Source organism: Canis lupus, chromosome 15 (assembly GCF_003254725.2).
Source record: "Canis lupus dingo isolate Sandy chromosome 15, ASM325472v2, whole genome shotgun sequence".
Taxonomy (NCBI): domain Eukaryota; kingdom Metazoa; phylum Chordata; class Mammalia; order Carnivora; family Canidae; genus Canis; species Canis lupus.
In genome coordinates this window covers 7,955,548-7,975,231 of record NC_064257.1, presented here as the reverse complement: position 1 = coordinate 7,975,231, position 19,684 = coordinate 7,955,548, and the positions used below count along the sequence as shown (strand labels likewise).

Sequence of the window (19,684 nt, the reverse complement as noted above, 5' to 3'; positions counted from 1 at the left end):
GCCCCCAGATTCATGCCCCCAGAGCAGCTGCCCTGGATCCCACACGGGGTGGAGGGACCTCTGCATCCCGGGGTCAAGCAGAAACCATCTCTGCAGCCCCAAAGCTGGCACGGGAGGACGTGGGACGCAGGCGCCTGCCACCCTACAGCCACCCCAAGCCCTCTTGGCTCCCCACCTGCACCCTCTGTCCTCTACAAAGCCCAGACTCTTCCACGCCGTTCCTCTCCGGTGACACCCGTTTCAAGTTCCAGCATCTTCCACGCCTCTGCAGGTGCCACTCCCTGCACCTGGAATGTCCTTTCTTATTGCCCCACCTGACTTCCGAGAAAACATCACTCGCCGCTCCCATAAACCCAACCATAGGGCCTCCTTTTCCCTGACTCTCTCCCTGCCCCCACGGGAGGAAGCCTTGGCCTTCGCTGTGACCCCCCTGCACCACGCTCACGCCCCCGCCGGGGGCCCGGATGCAGCAAGTCGTGACCATCTCCCCAGGTCGGAGCCACGCTCTGTAAGGGCAGGGACAGGGCTTTCCTGGCCTTGCTACCCCGACATCGCAGCACGGGCCCGGGACCAATCGGTTCCTCGGAGCAGAGGTTGACACACTCGTCCAAATAGCTTCCCGTCGGTTCTTGTGAATCGAGTTTTACGGGATCACAGCCGTGAGCGCTCCTTTACATACCGTCTGCTTTTTTGCTACCATGGCAGCGAGGAATAGCTTTTTTTTTTTTTTTTTAAAGATTTTATGTATCTATTCGTCAGAGATGCAGAGAGAGAGGCAGACACCCAGGCAGAGGGAGAAGCAGGCTCCATGCAGGGAGCCCGACGCGGGACTCGATCCCAGGACTCCAGGATCACGCCCTGAGCTGAAGGCGGCGCTAACCACTGAGCTCCCCGGGGATCCCTGGGAGTAGCTCTTACAGAAACTATAACAGATCCCAAGAATTTGTATGGCCCTTTATGAACCCCTTTTCCTGACACCTGCCCCAAGCCTTGCAGATGATGCAGTTCGTGGGCAAAAAGTAATTTTCTAAAGGAAACCTGTGCGGCTGCGAGCTTTGCTCACGGTGTGCAAGTACTTAAATGCGCATTTATTGGTCAATCCGTGTAATGCAGGCCGAGGTGTTTGCTTCGGTCGTGGTTTTGTGCTCCGCGCCGTCGGTCGTATATAAGCTGCACCCGTGATGCGTCGTCGCCCCGAGACCAGCTGTGCTGCAGCTTGGTCAGTCAACAAGCACCCATTGGGCACCCACGGTGGGCCAGGTACTGTGTGAGGCGCTCGGGGCGCGACAGGGGCAGGAGGGGCCCCGACGGAGCGGCCCCACTGGGGCGCGGCGGTCCCGGCCGTCCACACCTGATATCTGGGAGGCGATCCTCTTCAGAGATTCCCCTTCGTGGAGTCTTTCCAAGGGTTCAATTCAGTCCCTGCAGATGCAATTCTATTTCCTTTCACACTCGTATTTCATCAGTTTATGGGATGTTTAATTTAAATCACATAATTACAATGACAAGTAGGACTGGCACCGAGAGACTTAGCAAGGGACCACCCGGTTCTCAGGAAGTGCACACGGCTCAGCGGGTGGGAGCGCGGGGCCCTGGGAGGGCCAGCGGGGCCGGGGCGAGCCCGGTCATCACGCCGCTCCGCGAAGGAGGACCCCGCGCGCCCTGCCTCCGGCGGTGGGCATGCCTTGTCCTCACGCCCCTCCTGCCGCCAGGCGCGGTGGCGGTCAGCTGACTGCATGCTCCCGGGCCAGGAGGGCCTGAGGGGGTTTCCAGGCCTGGGGGGCACCCGTGTCCGATCCCATCGGCGGCCTTGACAGCCAGGCAGGCCAGATCTGCTCCGAGTGTTCCCAGAGCTTGGAAGGTTGGTTCCTTGCCAAGTGCTCCCCGTCCACCTCCATCGCCACCCCCCCAGCCCTGCCTGCTTCCCGCTCATCCTTCAGCTGGAGTCTTTTATTTTTTTTAAATTTCATTTATTTATTCACGCGAGACACAGAGAGAGGCAGAGACACAGGCGGAGGAAGAAGCAGGCTCCCTGCAGGGAGCCCAACGCAGGACTCGATCCTGGGACCCTGGGGTCATGCTCTGGGCCGAGGCGGCGCTCAGCCGCCGAGCCCCCCGGGCATCCCCTTCAGGTGGCACTTTACAGCCACTGGGTCCGAGTCCGCTGTCCCCCCTGCGTACCTGGTGCCTCCTGCACTTCCCCTCCCCCCCAGGGCCCGTCCGCCCTCCAGTTCCTTGCATGCACCTCACATGGGGACCGGGCACAGGGACCGGGCGCGGAGGCCTCACTAAGTACCACCGGGAGGAAGAACCTAGAGTGAGCGAGCACCCCAATAGGTCGAGGCGCTGAAAGCAGAGGGTACGTGTGGGGAGAAGTGGGGACGGGGAGCAGCCTCCAGGGCCACCCCGGCCCTCGGCCCCGCCCTGGGCTGCGCGTTCCCTGGGGACAGAGGCCGGGAAGGCTGGTAACCAGTGTGGCCGCTGCTCCTCCTCCCGGGAGCAGCTCAGGAAGCCCAAGGAGTCACCCGGGCTCCTCCCTGCTCCGCTGTTAGCTCCAGGGGACCCGCACAAAGAGCATCAGGGACGCGCTTTCCACCCACGCACCGCTCCCTGCAGGGCCTGTATGTGAGCCCGGGCCAGGGGGGACTGGGGGCAGCGGGGGGCAGGGCCCGGGCAGCAGAGGTCGTCACCTCGCGGGGTGGCAGCCACACAGCATTTCTCCCACCCATGCCACTGTCATCTCATCCCCGCCCCACCCCATCCCCCCACCCTGTCCCCCCACCCCGTCCCTCCATCCCGTCCCTTCCCTGTCCCCCCACCTCATCCCCCTGTCTCCACCTCACCGCCACCCCCTCCCCCCTCTCCATCCTCTCCTCATTCCCCCACCCTGTCCCCACCCCGTCCCACCCCCACCCTGTCCCCCCAGCCCATCTCCTCTCTCTCCCCCACCCCATCCCCACCCCATGCATCCCCCCACCCCATCCACTCCCTGTCCCCCCACCTCCATCCTGTCTCCCCACCCCGTCCCCCTGTCCCCACCCTGTCCCCCCACCCCGTCCCCCCGTCCCCTCCCTGTCTCCCCACCCCGTCCCCCTGTCCCCACCCTGTCCCCCCACCCCGTCCCCCGTCCCCTCCCTGTCTCCCACCCTGTTCCCCCACACCGTCCCCTCCCTGTCCCCCCACCCCATCTCCCTATCCCCTCCCTGTCCCCCCACTCCATCTCCCTGTCCCCACCCTGTCCCCCCACCCCGTCCCCCCATCCCCTCCCTGTCCCCCACCCTGTTCCCCCACACCGTCCCCTCCCTGTCCCCCCACCCCATCTCCCTATCCCCTCCCTGTCCCCCCACTCCATCTCCCTGTCCCCACCCTGTCCCCCCACCCTGTCCCCCGTCCCCTCCCTGTCCCCCACCCTGTTCCCCCACACCATCCCCTCCCTGTCCCCCCACCCCATCTCCCTATCCCCTCCGTCCCCCCATCCATCCCCCTGTCCCTACCCTGCCCCCCCACCCCATCCCCCCACCCCATCCCAGTCCCTACCCTGTCACATCTCATCCCCCCACCCTGTACCCTCCCTGTCCTCCCACCAGGACTGGTCCCCACCCCATTCCCCAATCTCCGTCCCCCACCCCTCCCCCACCCGTCCTGTCTCCCCCCAACCCCTGCCCCATGCAGTCCCTCTTACACTGGGGGCTGTGCCTCCTCCCTGGCCTGCCCCAGTCCTCCTGGGACAGACTCCAGCCTCCACCCCACCTGCGGCTGAGCCCGTAGCCATGTCCTGCCCCCAGCCCGAGTCTGTGGCTCCAGCTTAGACCTGAGAGCTCGCCGACACCCGGTGGCCCCATGGCCTGAGATGCCAGGGCTTGCCCCATCAGGCAGGTGGGAGCTGGGTCCGTGGGCCTGGTGACCAAGGCACACTCACGCTCTGCCTGGACCTTCTCACCTTCCCGGCTCCAGGTCTCTGCCTACATGGAGATGCCACCTGGCTGAGTCATCACCTGTCCTGGTCCCCTACGCAGACGCAAGGGTTTTTTTTTTTTTTTTTTTTAATTTTTTAAAGATTCTATTTATTTATTCATGAGACACACAGATTGAGACAGAGAGAGAGAGGCAGAGACACAGGCAGCAGGAGAAGCAGGATCCATGCAGGGAGCCTGACATGGGACTCGATCCCGGGTCTCCAGGATCAGGCCTTGAGCCCCCCAAGCTGCCCTAGAGGCAAGGGGTTTAAGGAGGCCGAAGGTTAAGGGCCGGCCCTCTGGAGTCAGCTCAGCCCTGTGTGTGAGCTTGGGCTCCACGTTCACGCGTTGGATAAATATGGGGATGTGCCAAAACTGCTCTGAGCCTCAGTTTCCCCACTTGTGCACTGGGGGTCCCGTGAACAGCTGTGCTTGTTTGTAAGGCGTCCGGGACTGTGCCTGACACACAGCAGGGGCCCCATAAATGTGGACTGTTCTCCGCCCTTGCTTAGGTGTGAGAGGAGAAGGGACGGGATCTTACCGGGGCCTTGGGCCCCACCTTCCAGGGCACACAGGGAGAAGGGGGCCCCGGCGTGGCCTGGCTCTGACTTCCCTGGAGGAGGATGCTCGTATCCACCCGGGTGCCAGGAGGACAGAGCACCCCTGGCGCCCAGGGCAGCCCGTCCACGGGGCGGCCACCGCCCTTCTCCCTCAGTGGCCCCAGCCCGGCCTCCCCTAGTCCTGCTGTCTGTCCATCTCCACCTGTCACCGGCCAACACGAGTCAGAGAAGGGACTCGTCCGCCTCCCAGAGCGGGCGGCAGTGTGTGCCTCGCAGAGGTCTCCGGGGACGACGCTTGGATAATGCATCTCATCCAGAGGAAGTGTTTGCAGGTGGCTTACGGGGAGCCTCCCACCCCAGCCTCTGCCCGCTGCTCCACTGCCATTCTGAGCTCGAGCATCATCGACATCCCCTGCCCCCTCCCGGAGGCAGCCAGCCAGCCCTGCCCGAGCGCCCGGCAGCTCCGAAGCCCTGGCTGAGGGTGTGAGCCTCCCTGAGCCTCCTGCAGGCCGGAGGAGGGATGGGCTGCCCCACCTCGGGGGTGTGCAAGCTGACGAGCAAGGGGTCCTCGTCACACGGAGCTGGATTCGGATCCAGCCTCCACATCCGCTGGCTGTGTGGCCCTGGGAGGCTGCTGCACCTCTGTGGGTCTCCCTTCGCCAGTGGGTGTCTCACGGCGTGTGGGGAGGCCCGTAAGGCCCTGCCGAGGCTTCCGGACGCAGCAGCTACAGGTTCTTGATCGTGCCATGTCTCCATGCAGCATGGGAGACTCGTGGGCAAAGGGCTAGCACTAAATAGGAAGCAGGTGGGAGAGGAGATGAGGCATGCGGGCCTGGGTTCAAGTCTCAGCTGCCAACTTACCCACTGTTGAACTGTGGGCAAGGAACTGACCTGCTTTGGGCCTCCGTTTCCCCACCTCCTAGCCTGACAGAAGGTCTAGGTGAAATAATGGGTATAAACGCGCTCAGCGCAGTGCTGGGCCCACGGCACATGGCATTTGCTTTAGCGCGGAGGGCGCACGGCGTGTCAGCGTTGTCCGTGTACTTTCTGACCAACAAAGCAGAGGTCTGGCCAGTAGCACAGTGGGGCAAAAGCAAGTAGAGGGGCGAGGGAGGCGACAGGAAGAGAGTGGGTACAGGGGAGAGGGGCCCTGTCTTCTCCTATTGCTCACTTCCATCACGTCTGGGCTAGCATTTGCTTTCAAGTGGGAGAAACCCAGGTCAGATGGGCCTGGAATAGAGAAGAGATCACTGGCTGCCCCAATCAAACCATCGCTGGCCCCAAGGGTGACTGGCCCCAGGAACCCAAATGCCACGAGGCCCCCCCCCCCCTAGTTTTAAGTAGAGAAAGCTCCCTGGAAGCCTCTGACTCGTCCAGCTGTGTGGGCGGGGTGCCCTCTCCTGGGGCCAAGGGCACGGGTGTGGGCTTGGCTAGAACCGTTTGGAGACGCTTCTCCAACAGAAGGGATGTGCTCGGTGCTAAGCCAGCAAAATGAGGGGCGTCCACGGCGCCTGGAAGAGACAGGAGCTGGACAAAAGGGTCAGTAGGTCTTGCTGCTCTGTGGCATAAGGAGGTAGCTTTGCCGCGTGCCGCGGGGGGCATCCGTCCGTTGACCGTGGGCCTTCTCTGTCTCCCCCCACGTTGGTCTTGTTCCAGGTCTCCTCCTCCCCTCCTTTGCTGTGTCCTGCCAGAGATAAGCAGGCACGTCCAGTCCCCACTAGGCTGATCCCATTCTTGTGCTTGATCATCCGTTTCCATTATCTGTCCTCTTGCCCCCGAGACCCCTGGGCTGGGTGTGGACACCTCGCTTTCGCTCCCAGCAGCCTGCATCCCCAGCGGCAGACGCGGTTCTGTGCACGTGCACACGCTGCTGTGGTCCTAGGGGCGATCAGGGTCAGTCCGCCTCCTAGGCTCCGGGCGCTGTGTGCACGAGGACGGACTGGCCGGATCCATCTGGAGCGAGAGATCCATCAACCCAAGTGAGGATCCATCTCCCCAGAGGCGCCTTCCTCTCCTTCCACTGCCCTCCTCCTGCCATACTTGGCCTTGGTCCTTGCTGGCTCCTCTTCATCTTGACCTCAGTCAAGGGAGCTCCTAGAATCCCCGGAGAAGCTAAACACACGGACGCAAGAGTCAAACCAACTTGAGAGTGAGGGCCAGCTCTCCCACCCGTTGCTTGAAAAAGCTCCTCTCTTTCTCTAGGCTTTTCTGGAGAGGACATCCCGACGACATCATCGTCATTCTTACTAAAATATCACGGTCACGTGATTGACGGTTCTTGGCACCAAGTTAGTCCCAAAGAGCCTAGGCCTAGCGCTCATGACCCTTCCTTTCCCACCAGTCTGGCTTCCGGAAGATCCCAGTGGCCTCCCTCCACCACCACCTCCTTTCCCGAGACCTAGCCGGCCGTCACACGTTCCCTGATGGCCGCACGGCTCCCGCAACTCATGGCCATTTGTGGAGACGTGCGCGCGTACGTGAGTGAGCGAATGAGCTGCAAGAACCCAGGGGTGAATTAACTGGTAAGCGAAGGAGTGAATTAGTGACTTAATGAGTCAGCAAGTGAGGGAAGAAGAGTGTGTAAAATTGAGTCGCTCACGCGCCTTGCTCCCACAACTAATCCAATAAGCGGTGGCATAAATGTTCCATCTTTATTAACATGAGCGGGGGGTAAGGACAGCGCGGGAAACCTTACGGGCCGCCAGCTGGACGGCAAAGACTCTGTTCCTTCCCTGCCGCCGCTTTAGCAGGTTACTCCGAGTGTGGTGGCTGCAAGGACGTGGCTGTCGGACGGTTCTCGGGGGCAGGAGTCCGGCATGGGGGTCACTGGGCCGAGAAGACCAAGGTGTCTGCAGGGCTGAGCTCTCTGGCCAAGGGGAGCCCCTGGGCGCTGGCCTTGCCCGACGTCTAGTGGCCGCCCCATTTTTTGGCCTGTGGTCTCTTTCTCCAGCTTCGAAGCCAGCTGTGCTGCTGCTTCAAATCTTTGATTCTGACGCCCTGCGTCTGTCACATCTCCGTCTCAGGCTCTGACACTCCTGCTCCCCTTTTGCGGGGCCCCGCGTGGTTGCATCCGGTCCACCCACGTGACCCAGGGTGATCCTCCCATGTCCCGTCCGTTCCGTGATCACATCTGCGCCGTTCCCCTGGAAAGGAACTCCGTCCCGGGCTGTCGGGTATCAGACGTGGACATCCCCGGGGAGCAGACCTCTGTCTGCCCCAGATCCTCCACTCAGAGGGCCCAGGCTGCCAGAGGGTCACCCCACAGGAAGAGGGGCAGGAGGGTGTGGGCGGAGGCCGGTGCTTCCAGAAGCATTTATCAGACGCTGGAGGCCGGTGCTCTGGCTCCTCTTGGGGCCTGAGCACTGGGATCTTCGAAAGCCTCTCAAGGTAGTCCCGGCGCGCCCCCAAATTCGGGGAACACGGTCACGGAAGACACACTAAGAGTACATGCTGCTCCAACTGAGGGTCAAATCCACCCTGAGATTCCCAGAGGAGAGGGATCAAGGGCCGGGTGCGCTGGGAAGATTTCTGAAAGACCCCATTTTGGAATAAGAACGGGGTTGCAAGGTCAGCACCAGGGGTTTCCCGAAGAGCCCCCACCAGCGTCCTGCTAACAGTAGCGTCTTACACAACCGGGGTGCTGTTAGCCCAGAGAAGGACCTCACTCAGGTCCCCGTCCCCCGCTGATGCCTTTTCTCTTGATGCGGCTGCAGCCCGGCATCCCCCGGAGCACTGAGGCGTCGGGCCCACCTGCTCTCTGACCCGGGTCAGCTTCTTGGGCTTCCCTGGCTTTCTCAAGACTGTGGCACTTCTCCAGAGGCCTGGTCAAGTATTTTGTAGACTATCACTTTGTCCAGGTTTATCGAGTATTTTCTCACGATTAGATCAGGGGTTTAATTGGGGAGAAGGATGCCGTGACTGCTTAAGGTGGTCCCTGCTGGCTGTCTCCACCGCCAAGAAACAGTTGGCCCTTTTCCACACTCGATTCACTAGAAATGGGGCCTATGTCCAACCCACAGGGTAGAGAGGTGCCGGGGGCCTCCCATCCCTCAGCCAGGCGTTCCCCACCACTGTCTTATCACCTCACGGCTTCTTGGCGATGAGGTCCTAACGAGCCGCACCCGGAGACGAGGTGGCAAGGCTGGAATCTGAATTGACGACTGCATGTTAGCACCGTGCAGTCACGAGGACCCCACAGGATCCCACAGGGGCTGCAGGGAGAGCCCCCCCCCCAAAAAAAAGCTGGCCTACGGGGTTTTTCAAATAAGTCCATGGGGGACGCCAGGGTGGCTCAGTGGTTGAGCGTTTGCCTTCGGCCCGGGGCGTGATCCTAGAGACCCGGGATCGAGTCCCGCGTCGGGCTCCCTGCATGGAGCCTGCTCCTCCCTCTGCCTGTGTCTTTGTCTCTCTTGTTCTGTGTCTCTCATAAATAAATAAATAAATCTTAAAAAAAAAAGATATCAAATCAGTCCATGGACTGTAACCCATAGCGGGTCATGAGATGGGCCTGCAGGTCGCACTTTAAATAACAAAAGGGAAGAGAGTACATTACACACGTATTTAAGTGTGGTTTCGTAAAATGTCTGTTTTCTCTGAACGCTGTGTTTAGAGACCTTTATCTTTACAATGTGCATAAAAATAGCACCCCTGAGGCGCTTGGCGGTGCAGCTGGTTAAGCATTGGACCCTTGGTTTCCGCTTAGGTTGGGATCTCAGGGGTGTGAGGCTGAGCCGCACATCAGGCTGTGGGCTCAGGGGCAGAGCCTGCTCTCTTCCCCCCTCCCTCTGCCGCTCTCTCTACGCTTGCTTTCTAAAATAAATAATTTTTTTTAAAGCACCTCCTCTTGACACACACACAGTTTTTACGAAGATTAAATAAATTGATGCAAGTACTTCGAACAGAGACTGGCACACAAATACCGTGAAGTGTGCACGTGCACAAACGGGTCATGATGCAAAATATGTATTTCTTTATCGTAAACCGCAATTAAGAAATCAGAAAACACTGAACTCCCATCTCTAGACCGGTGTCAGCAGTTTATGACCTGCGGACAACTGCTGATTTTCGTGAAGTTTAATTGTGGGCAAGCCACACTCACCGCCGTGCATACGGTTTTCGGCTACTTTTGACCTAGGACGGTGGAGTGGAGTGCTCCCAATAGAGACCATATGGCCCACAAAGCTGGAAATATTCATTATCGGGCTCTCCAGACCACGGCCCTGGCCTAGAGGTCATCTTCCAACACAAGGGACATTAGATGCCTGTAGGGAGGTCACGTGGCCTGTTCTGCTACTGCCCCGGCAGGTGCACCTGCCCCTGCAGATCATTCCAGGCTGTGGGATTGCTGGGGACTCAGGCCTCGAGAAGCTGGGTACCCTTCTATCTTGGACTGATGCCCACACTTGCTTTATTTATCCACTTGCATGGCTGTTCAGGGTGGAAAGCTAGAAACTACATCGGTCGGGGTCCCAGCAGGGAACAGATGGCCGCTCAAATTAGAATAATTTGAGGAGTGTTTAATAAAGAAGTTATTTACAAAGGGAGGAGCGAGGTGTAGGAAAGCCACAAGGGATAGCAGAGTCCTCGGAAGCCCGTAAAAGCAGAGTTTTTAGCCACCCTTGGCAAGAGGGGACAAGGAGAGCGAGCAACTGCTGAACCCGAAGGAGTCAGTCGTTAAGAAAGGACATCTTGGGGATCCCTGCATGGCTCAGCAGTTTAGGGCCTGCCTTTGGCCCAGGGCGTGATCCTGGAGACCCGGGATCGAGTCCTGCGTCGGGCTCCCTGCACGGAGCCTGCTTCTCCTTCCTCCTGTGTCTCTGCCTCTCTCTCTCTCTCTCTCTCTCTCTGTGTGTGTCTATCGTGAATAAATAAATCTTAAAAAAAAAAAAAAAGAAAAAAGAAAGAAAGGACACCTTGATAGGAGCCTAGACCTTCAGTCCAGGGTCTGAGACCCAGCTCCGGATGACCTCTCGAGGAGGAAGCCGGGAGAATACATGCCCTGACGTCACCTTCCCCTCCCCCGGATCTACCGCTGGGTCCAGCTTGGCCAAGCTGAAACGGAAGCCACAGCATGAGATCCGTGGATGTGGTCCGTATGCGTCAGCTTCAGGGCAAAGAGCAGGGTAACGAAGGTTGGAGATGCTCAGCTACCAGCACACAGAGGGCTGACTCTCAAAGGCAGGCATACTGAGCCTCCCTAAGGTTCTCTAGACCGTCCTCCCACGTCCTCCCTCCAACATGACACCGTGGCCCGAACCTCACAGCGTAGCCACGGCTCTTACCTTTCATCACCTTGTCTTCCTAGACCTGCTAGACTCCGGATGATTATCATAGGGCCAATCCTTCTGGATCCTTCCATCGTGACAAGGGTACAAGGTCGTGAATGGGGGTACAAATGAGCTGCTGGGGGTTGCGTGAGTCCAAGAAGAGTCTGATTAATATCCACAGATGCTAGCCAAGCACCTCCTCGCAGCCCATCCTTCCACATTGGAAAGGAGCTGTGTCCTATTGACCTCGGCAGCCCAGCTCAAACCCAATAAACAGGTGAGCCGACCCCTGGCCCTCGGGCGGAAGCAGCAGCGTGAAAAAGCTAACGATGCCGAGAGAGGTTCTCAGAGTAATTCATTCCCCGGCCCGACCCCCGACCCCCCGACCCCTACCACCAGCCCAGATGTCCTCGGCTGGCATCTGAGATCCTCCAAGCCTCTACATGCAGCCACAAAGCTACGGCATGTCATCTGGAAGGCCTTTCCCGGCCAGTCCAAGGCACTTACAGATATGAGATCAGAGGCTTCCAGAAACGAAGGGGCTGGTGTCACTAGTCTGGCCACCGCGGGGCGGAGCTGCGGCTAAAATTCGGGACTGGGGGCTCTCAGCAGTTCCCACCTCTCTTTTGCAGAGGATGGAAGCTGACATCAGGTGTGGGGACGCAGGCATGGACCGGAGCCCCATCAATGTGTCTGGTCTCAGGCCAGCTGACCTGTCGGGCTCGGCTGCCGAAGCCGCACACCAGCGCAGTGGGCCCGAGGCACCGGTCCTGACGTGGTAGCCTCAAGCACGGGCTCGAGTCCAGCAAATCAGTCCAGGTTCAGACTCTCACCTATTAGGCTGTTACCCTAATTTTTCTGTTACTGAGGCTCTGTTGCCTCGTCCTATGAATTTGGGGCTGTCATCATCAACCACCGTGTTGTGCTAACCCTGGTCCCGTACAAGCAAGGACCTCAAAGTGTCCAAAGGTCACTTGAATTGTCTTTTCTTTGTCCTTCAGTTGGAAGGCTGCTAGAATGTTTGCAGTGGCTGCCACGAGGGTACGAAGCTGACGAGTCTGGGTATCGCCAGCAGAGCCCCGTACTCTAACCCCTAAGACACAGGGACCCCGTGACGAGAGCGGGGCCAAGAATTTGATCTCATTTTCATGGACTCGAGTGTAATGAGCAAAACCCCCTCAAGGTTCTCCTCCCTCCACCCACCACATCCCAGTTTCTTCGGAGAGATGCAGCGTTCAGATGTGCATGGCCCAGGTGCTTGGGTTTTATTTTTATTATTTTTATTTATTTTATTTATTTTATTTTTAAATTTTTCAAATTTTTTAAATTTTTAAATTTTTAATTTTTAATTTTTTCCAGGGTTTTATTTTTTAAAATTTTTTATTTATTTTTATTTATTTTATTTATTTTTTATTTTTTTCCAGGTGCTCGGGTTTTATTTTTTATTTTTTAAATTTTTTAAATTTATTTTTATTTTTTATTTTTTCCAGGGTTTTATTTTTTTATTTTTTAAATTTTTTAAATTTATTTTTATTTATTTTTATTATTTTTTATTTTTTATTTTTTCCCAGGTGCTCGGGTTTTGTTTTTTTTTTAATTTATTTTTATTTTTTATTTTTTCCAGGTGCTCAAGTTTTATTTTTATTATTTTTATTTATTTATTTATTTATTTTATTTTTAAATTCTTTAAATTTCTTAAATTTTTTAGATTTTAAGTTTTTTATTTTTTCCAGGTGCTCGGGTTTTACTTTTTAATTTTTTTAATTTTTAAATTTATTTTAATTTATTTTAATTTTTAATTTTAATTTTTTCCAGGTGCTCGGGTTTTAAATTAGACAACGTTGTCCTGACAGGAAGCGAGTGACGGCCGTCATACCTGATTATTTTTAGACTTACTACTGAACTCCTTGAACGGTGTGAGCTGCCACCATTTGAGGCAAACAGAAAGACTTCCCATTTGGTCGTGACAGCTCTGGAACCATCCACCTCCTCGTGTTCGTTATTTCCATCCTGGCTTTGGAAGGGAGCACGCGGCATCTTGACAGTCGTGCACAGAGGACAGTAGACCCCACTGCTCGTTTTTACTACACCCAAGGGACAGAAAGCTCCCACAGCTGAGCAGAGCCCATCGCCTCCGGGAAGTCAAGGCGAAAGGCTCCAGGAGAAGCAGCTCCAAGCCGCCTCTGGATGAACCACGTCTCATGAAAAGCAGAAATGGACCCTCAGCAGCCAAGCAGCAGGAGCAGCCGTGCGCCCGTGCCACAGGCTGGGAATGATGTCACAGTCCCCTCCTCTGACTCAACAATGCCTCCAGCCCTGAAAAGGCCGACCCCTGACTGTAGCTCTTGCAGAGAGAAAAATTCACCGCAAGCAGAGCACCTTCTAGATTGCTCCTGGTGCGTGGAGACAGAAGTCTCTGCTGTCCACGTTACTGAATCCAGAAAAAAAAAATGACCTTATGAACATGGGAAAAGAAATCCAGCTACGGCCCAAGGTGAACGTGTCTTCTTACATCCACTTTTTGCTGAATTACAGGAACAAGTTCAAGGAGCAGCAGCCAAACACCTACCTGGGCTTTAAAGAGTTCTCTAGAAAGTGCTCAGAAAAATGGAGGTCCATCTCGAAGCATGAAAAGGCCAAATACGAAGCCCTGGCCAAGCTCGACAAAGCCCGATACCAGGAAGAAATGATGAATTACGTGGGCAAGAAGAAGAAGCGGAGAAAGCGGGACCCCCAGGCGCCCAGGCGGCCCCCCTCGTCCTTCCTGATCTTCTGTCAAGACCACTATGCCCAGCTAAAGAGGGAGAACCCCACCTGGTCAGTCGTGCAGGTGGCGAAGGCCTCGGGGAGGATGTGGTCCGTGACGTCAGGTGCCGAGAAGCAGCCGTACGAGCAAAGAGCAGCTGTCCTGAGGGCCAGGTACCAGGAGGAGCTGGAGGTCTACCGTCAGCAGCGTAACACCAGGAAGGGCCTCCAAGGGTCGCCTAAGAACGAGCGCAGAGGGAAAGCCGACCCGGACAGAGCCGACGGGTCCAATTAGAAATAAAGTGCCGTTCGACTGTGTCGCCCATCGCTGGCCTCCTGTGTGGCGTCCGGGCGGCCGCTGCTGCCGCCACCTTGAGGAAGTGAGTGGGGCGGTGGTGGACCCGGGGTCTGGAAGCTGATGCCGGGGGGTGGCGTGAGACAAAGGGGCAAACGGGTCCAAGGCTGCGTGCGAGGTCAGAGCCTACGGGGCTTGGCTCTGGCAGGCTGGGTGGCGGGCTCCAGATGTAACACGGAGGTGGCCCAGGTGGGTGCCGCCTGGTTGCACGTGGTCATCCAAGACCTTCCTCAGGCTCAGGTGCGTGAGTGCCAGTCCTGCCACCGTTCTCATCGTCCTTGAACATCAGCAGGGCCAGGTGGCCCAGAGTTGAGGTCAGCCTCCCCGCTGAGGCCCCCGAGGAGGTTGCGGGGTTGCAGGTGCGGTGGGCCTTGGGGGACTCGGTTGCTCAGGAATTCCAGAACTGCTCCCCCAGCGAGCGTGAAGTACTATCAGTGGGGCCCGGAGGAGACCCCACGGGTGGCCCCTGCTCTGGTGGGAATGAGAGGCGGGGCTGATTTTACCAACACTTGGGCACCTGCCTCTGCCCAAGTCGTAGGACTTCGAGCAAGCCCTGCACGACCTTGGTGGGCGTGCACCCAACCAGTTTGTGGTTGGAAGCGTGACACACACGGAGTGGACGTTTGTTGCCTCTGTGACCGCCCGGTCCCCATTCCTCCTCCTCTTGCTCCAGCACCCACCTTCGCTCTTCTGGCGAGGTCCCCGTCACACGGATGGGTTCTGATTGGCGGGGACTATAGGACTCGGGCAAGGAGTCCTAGGGGACGGTGCCGCCCCGAGGCGGTGGCAAGCCATCTGCCTTGTTCTTGGGCCAAAATGGCATAGGAGGATAGTCTTGGACTTTTCAATGAAAATGAGCCCACAATGTTTCTTTTCTTTTCTTTTCTTTTTTTTTTTTTTTTTGTCTAAGGTAGTCTGAGTTAGGGTTTTTGGCCACTTAGGATGAGTCAAAACTGGTAACTTGACACAAATGGGACTGTTCTGTATCCGTGCTCTATGTTTCAGGCGACGACACACCATGGGCAATGCGTCGAATCACCAATATAGGTTGATACTTAATATTTTGAAATGGCTCTTGACCCCTTGACGTCAAAAGGGTTGGGCCACAATGCGAAATTGCTTTTTTTTTTTTTTTTTTTGTCACAAAGTCAGGCATACGACAGGCCTCCTTAACTCCATCTCGACTCCTGTTCCATGATGGACTTTGCTACCCTACGGCTCTTTGAACTCTGACCCTCAAAACGAAAATAAAAACGCACGCTTTGAAAAGCCCTATAGACCTGGAGGGCCTTTAGGGGATAGAAGGGAATACGGTAGAGGGATTCAGAAATGCAGGGTCTGGAGTCAGGCCATTTATGGAGGACGCACATGTGGCAGATCCTGTGCTGGTTCCTGGGAGGCCCTGCCTAGGCTCCGGGCAGGTTCCTGCCCCACTAGAACTTTCTTCTGATGAGATGGACGTGGGGTACACTGCAGTGCTGCAAGGGAGGCTGGACATGAAGGCTGCCAGGGGCGCCGGGGGTGGGAGGGGGTGCCCGCCACCAAGGAGACCTCGGACATCTTCGGGGAGGAGGCAGCTCCATCCTCCTTGCAACCTGCCCTGGTGTTGGCCCTGATCCCTGTTTCCCACTCCCCATTCCCCACAGCTGGTGTTCCAACTTGGCCCTGCCTCCCCCCTCTCAGGGGAGGCCCTCGTTCTGCCTCATTGAGAAAACAGAGATCATCACACAGTGGCACTCCTGGTTTCCTCCTTTCTCGGCGTGTGATCCACACCTATCCCCTCCCCCTGGTCTTGAGCCTCACGGGGAGCCAGGACGCACCCGTGACCCCCTTCCCCTGCCTCCCTGGGGCCTTTGCTCCTCACTGTCTAGATGCAAATCCTTCGGCCTCTAAGCTTGCACAGCTTGGCGCAGTGCTGTGATACAGGTGGTTCTGATCTTTTTTTTTTTTTTAAGATTTTATTTATTTATTCATGAGAAACACAGAGAGAGAGAGAGAGAGGCAGAGACACAGGCAGAGGGAGAAGCAGGCTCCCTGCTGGAGCCCGACGCGGGACTTGATCCCGGGTCTCCAGGATCACGAACTGAGCCAAAGGTGGATGCTCGGCCACTCAGCCACCCCGGGGGCCGCAGGGTGGTTCTGATCTTAGCCAAGTTCTCTCCTCCGCATCCTCCCCTGTGGGACCTCTCCCTTACGGGCTGTTTCAGCGAATAAATGATATAATACGTGCAGGAGCCTTTGGCCCCATCCTTAGCACTTAGTATGAAGTGTGCGGGGCATCCGCTAAGTGGCTGTCTCACGATCCCTCCCGGCTGTGTCCACACCCAGCTATGATCCCTTCTCCTTATGGGCAGGACCCGTGACTTGCTCTTAACCAACAGAACGGAGCTAAGGACAGGAGACGTGGCCTCCACGGTCATGTAATGATCTACAAAACTGCATCTTGCTGCCTGATTTTCTCTAGAGACTTCGCTGGCTTGATGAAGAGGCCAACCGGGGACAGTCACGAGGCAAGGAACTGTGGTTAAGTCCCTCGGAGCTGACCACGGCCTCAGACCAACAGCCAGCAAAAAACTAAAGCTCCCGGTACTACAACCATAGGAACCTGTGGCGGCGACCACGAAGCAGGGACGGACAGGTGTCCTCCCCCAGCAGAGGAGAGCCCCGTCCCTGCTGACACCGTGACGCGGCCTTGCGAGGATTCCTTACGGGATTCCTGACCCACAGACACTGCCAGCCACACACGTGAATGTGTGTTGTTTTCAGCTGGTGAATGTCTGGTAATTTGTCTCATGGCAACAGGCCGCCGACACGGCACCCAATAAATGCCAGCGTCCTTATAATTCCAGAAGAGACTGTCTTTGACCTTATTTCTCCCTCTAGCTTCGACTTTATGTTTGATTTCCTTTCCCTTGTAGCCTCCCGAAGGTGGAGGAGATGCCCCGGGGCGGACGGACCCCGACGTACTCCTCCACGCTGGTTGCAGTTGGGTTGTCTGGCCTCCAGCCCGCCCCGTGGGCTCCCGGTGGGCAGCAGCCGTGTGCTGTTCCACACGCCTCCCACCACGGCCCTCCCGCCGCGCCTTCCTGGCCTCCCGTGTGATTAATTACGGGAGCACGGATGGCCAAGCCAGAGTTTTGACAACAGTCTGCATCGCCTCTGCTGAAGATGAACCCCATTAACATCCCTTTATGAAGAAGTCGACAGGGGGGTGTGAATCTGCGGGCTTCTAATGGCCGTGATGTAATGACAGTGAGCTGCAGGGAGGAGGCGGAGAAGGGGGGCAGGCCTGAGGCTGTGGGCTGCAGGAGAGGCAGGCAGGAGGCCTGGTGTGGTGCCAGCCGGGCTCTGTGCCCCTGTCCTTGGGACGAGGAAGGCGGGGCGTTTGGGTCCATCACCGTCTCGATGACTGAATCGCTGCACTCTGATCCTTCCCTCCTAAAGCTTTTCCTGTGTTGACTCACTCATTCATTTATTCATTTATTCAACAAATATTTATGTAAATCTTACGCCTGCAATATACCAGAGACCGTTCTGGTGCTAGGAATAGAGCAAGGGCCTTGATCCCTTACATTCCAGGCAGGAGGAGACAGATAATAAGTCAAAAAATAGACACAGCAGGAAAAAAAAAACACACACACAGCAGATCTTTTCTATTTTTTTTTGGTAGTGTCAAGCTCTCCGAAGAAAATAAACAAGGGTAATGAGATAAATGATGACAAGTGGGGTGGAAGGCACTTGAAATCAGTGGCCAAAGATGACATCTGGGTTTAAGTTTAAAGCACAAGAAGGAACCAGGTGCGCCAAGTCCTGAAGAAAGCATTCTTCAAGCAGCAGGACAGCCAGTGCAAAGGTCCTGAGGCAGAAGTGAGCTTTTGGCATATTAGAGGCAGAGGAAGGGAGGCCAGGGTGGCAAGATGTGAGATGCCGCTGGAGTGGGGCCGGCCTTGGGAAGGATTTATTTTGGAATCTAAGTGCAATGCGGGGGGAGCCACAGAGTCTTCTGTAGGGTGGGACCCGTGCCTCCACTTTGACTTCTGGGTATTGGTCATTCTAGAGCCTTCAGGAACTATTCAGTGCTAACAAGAGGGTGCTAGCGCCTCTGAGGTCTGCATGAGCAAGAGATAGGGCCAACAAGTAACCAAATCCATGACACTTTTCTTTTTTGGAGGGGAAATAATCAGGAGCCTCTGCTTAAGTTCTCGTCGGGAGCAGCCGTAAGCTAAAAATCAAACGTGGAAAGTGTGAAACTTCTACCCCCGTGATTCATCTCCCGGGGACGGCGAGAAGGGTGGGCACGGGGAGCAGAATGTCCCATAAGGACACCTCTTCCCAAGTCTCCTATTTGCATATAGAACAGCTTCCCCTGGGCCAGCGGTCCTCACCTCGACCCTACATCGGAATCCCTGCCGAGCACGCCGGTTGCTAGGCCCCACTCCTAGAATTCGATTCCATTTTTTTTTCTGGGGGTTGGACCTAGAATTTGCGTTTCTAAAAGTTCCCAGGTGACCCTGATGCTACTAGCCTGGGGCCCACAGAGGAATCCTCCTCCCTCCTGCAAGCCTGGGCAGTCCCTTGGAAGAGTAATGATCGGGACTTCGCTGCCTAAGGGGTTGGAGAGGAGGAGCTGACCCTACTCTTCTCGGTCCCCACCCACCGTTGGGCTGCACGGCACACACTCCAATTAGCTCCTTGGTAACAGAGCCAACAGGACGACCCTCATTTGTCTTTCTTCTGTACCTGCCAGCTGGTTCCAAACCTGACGGCAATGAGCAAATTTATTGGGTTTGCCTCGGATTCCAACAGAGAAGTTGATCCCGGTTGCAAAACAACCGATTACCATCTGGAACAGACAATTGTGTCGGGATCTTTTTTTTTTTTTATTTAAGATTTATTTATTTATTCATGAGAGACCCAGGCAGAGGGAGAAGCAGGCTCCATGCAGGGAGCCCGATGTGGGACTCGATCCCAGGACTCCAGGATCACGCCCTGAGCTGAAGGCAAGCACCAAACCACTGAGCCACGCAGGGATCCCCTGTGTTGGGATCTTTATGGTTGATTTTAGCTTCCGCTGAATCATCCATTATTTGAGGACCAAAGGATCCAGTTTCTGAACCATGAGGCCCGAGGGTCAGGTTCATGAACGGTCCTCCGGGTGCAATCACCGAGGCGATGACATGCTCTCGCTTTGTGTGCGCCTCTAGTCATGCTCTCCCCAAATAAGAGCTGCCCGACAGGTGTGCTGGGGAATAAAGGACATGTTCCGGGATATGGCTGCAAGGGAAGTCCGATGTGTAGGAAGTGCCCTGTGAACGAGGGGGCCTGCCCTGGTCCCTAAAAGAGGGGAACATCACACAAAAAGGCAACTGAAGTGGGAGAAAGGCCAGGCAGGGGCCCAGAGGGAGCATGTGGTGTTCCCAGCTGGCTTTGACCTCCGGGTGAGCATGTGCCACCCACGCCCGCGTGGGGCCACCCCTCGTGAGCCTCCAAGCACCAGCTCTCAGTGCCCATCGCTCCCTTTCCAATCCTTTCCCTGCTCTGGCCGCCTGACTGACATCGTAAGACCCCCCCCTCCCACCCGTCAACCGCAGTGTTCCCGTGGCTGCCTGTCACCCGCTTCCAGCCGTCGCCGCCTCTGCACGGCCGCCCACGTCCGGCTCCCTGAGCAGCCCCCGGTGACCCCACCTCCTGGTACTCACGCCCTTGTTTAATTCTGCTACATGTGGGCTGGGCCTAACGGCTTCACTCCTAATGAATGGCACAGGGCCAACGCGGGAAGACGGGACCCCCTCACCAGCAAGG

At 56.6% G+C, this 19,684-nt stretch overlaps 2 protein-coding genes across 2 annotated transcripts in view; one reads left to right on the top strand and one right to left on the bottom strand.

Annotated features, from left to right (window-relative positions):
- Positions 1-19,684, bottom strand: part of CSMD2 (CUB and Sushi multiple domains 2) — a 489,398-nt gene that overhangs the window by 266,126 nt on the left and 203,588 nt on the right. The window lies entirely within an intron of this gene.
- Positions 13,108-13,852, top strand: HMGB4 (high mobility group box 4). The gene has a single exon (XM_025420002.3). The coding sequence runs from the start codon at positions 13,241-13,243 to the stop codon at positions 13,820-13,822; it is 582 nt and encodes a 193-aa protein (XP_025275787.1). The 5' UTR covers positions 13,108-13,240; the 3' UTR covers positions 13,823-13,852.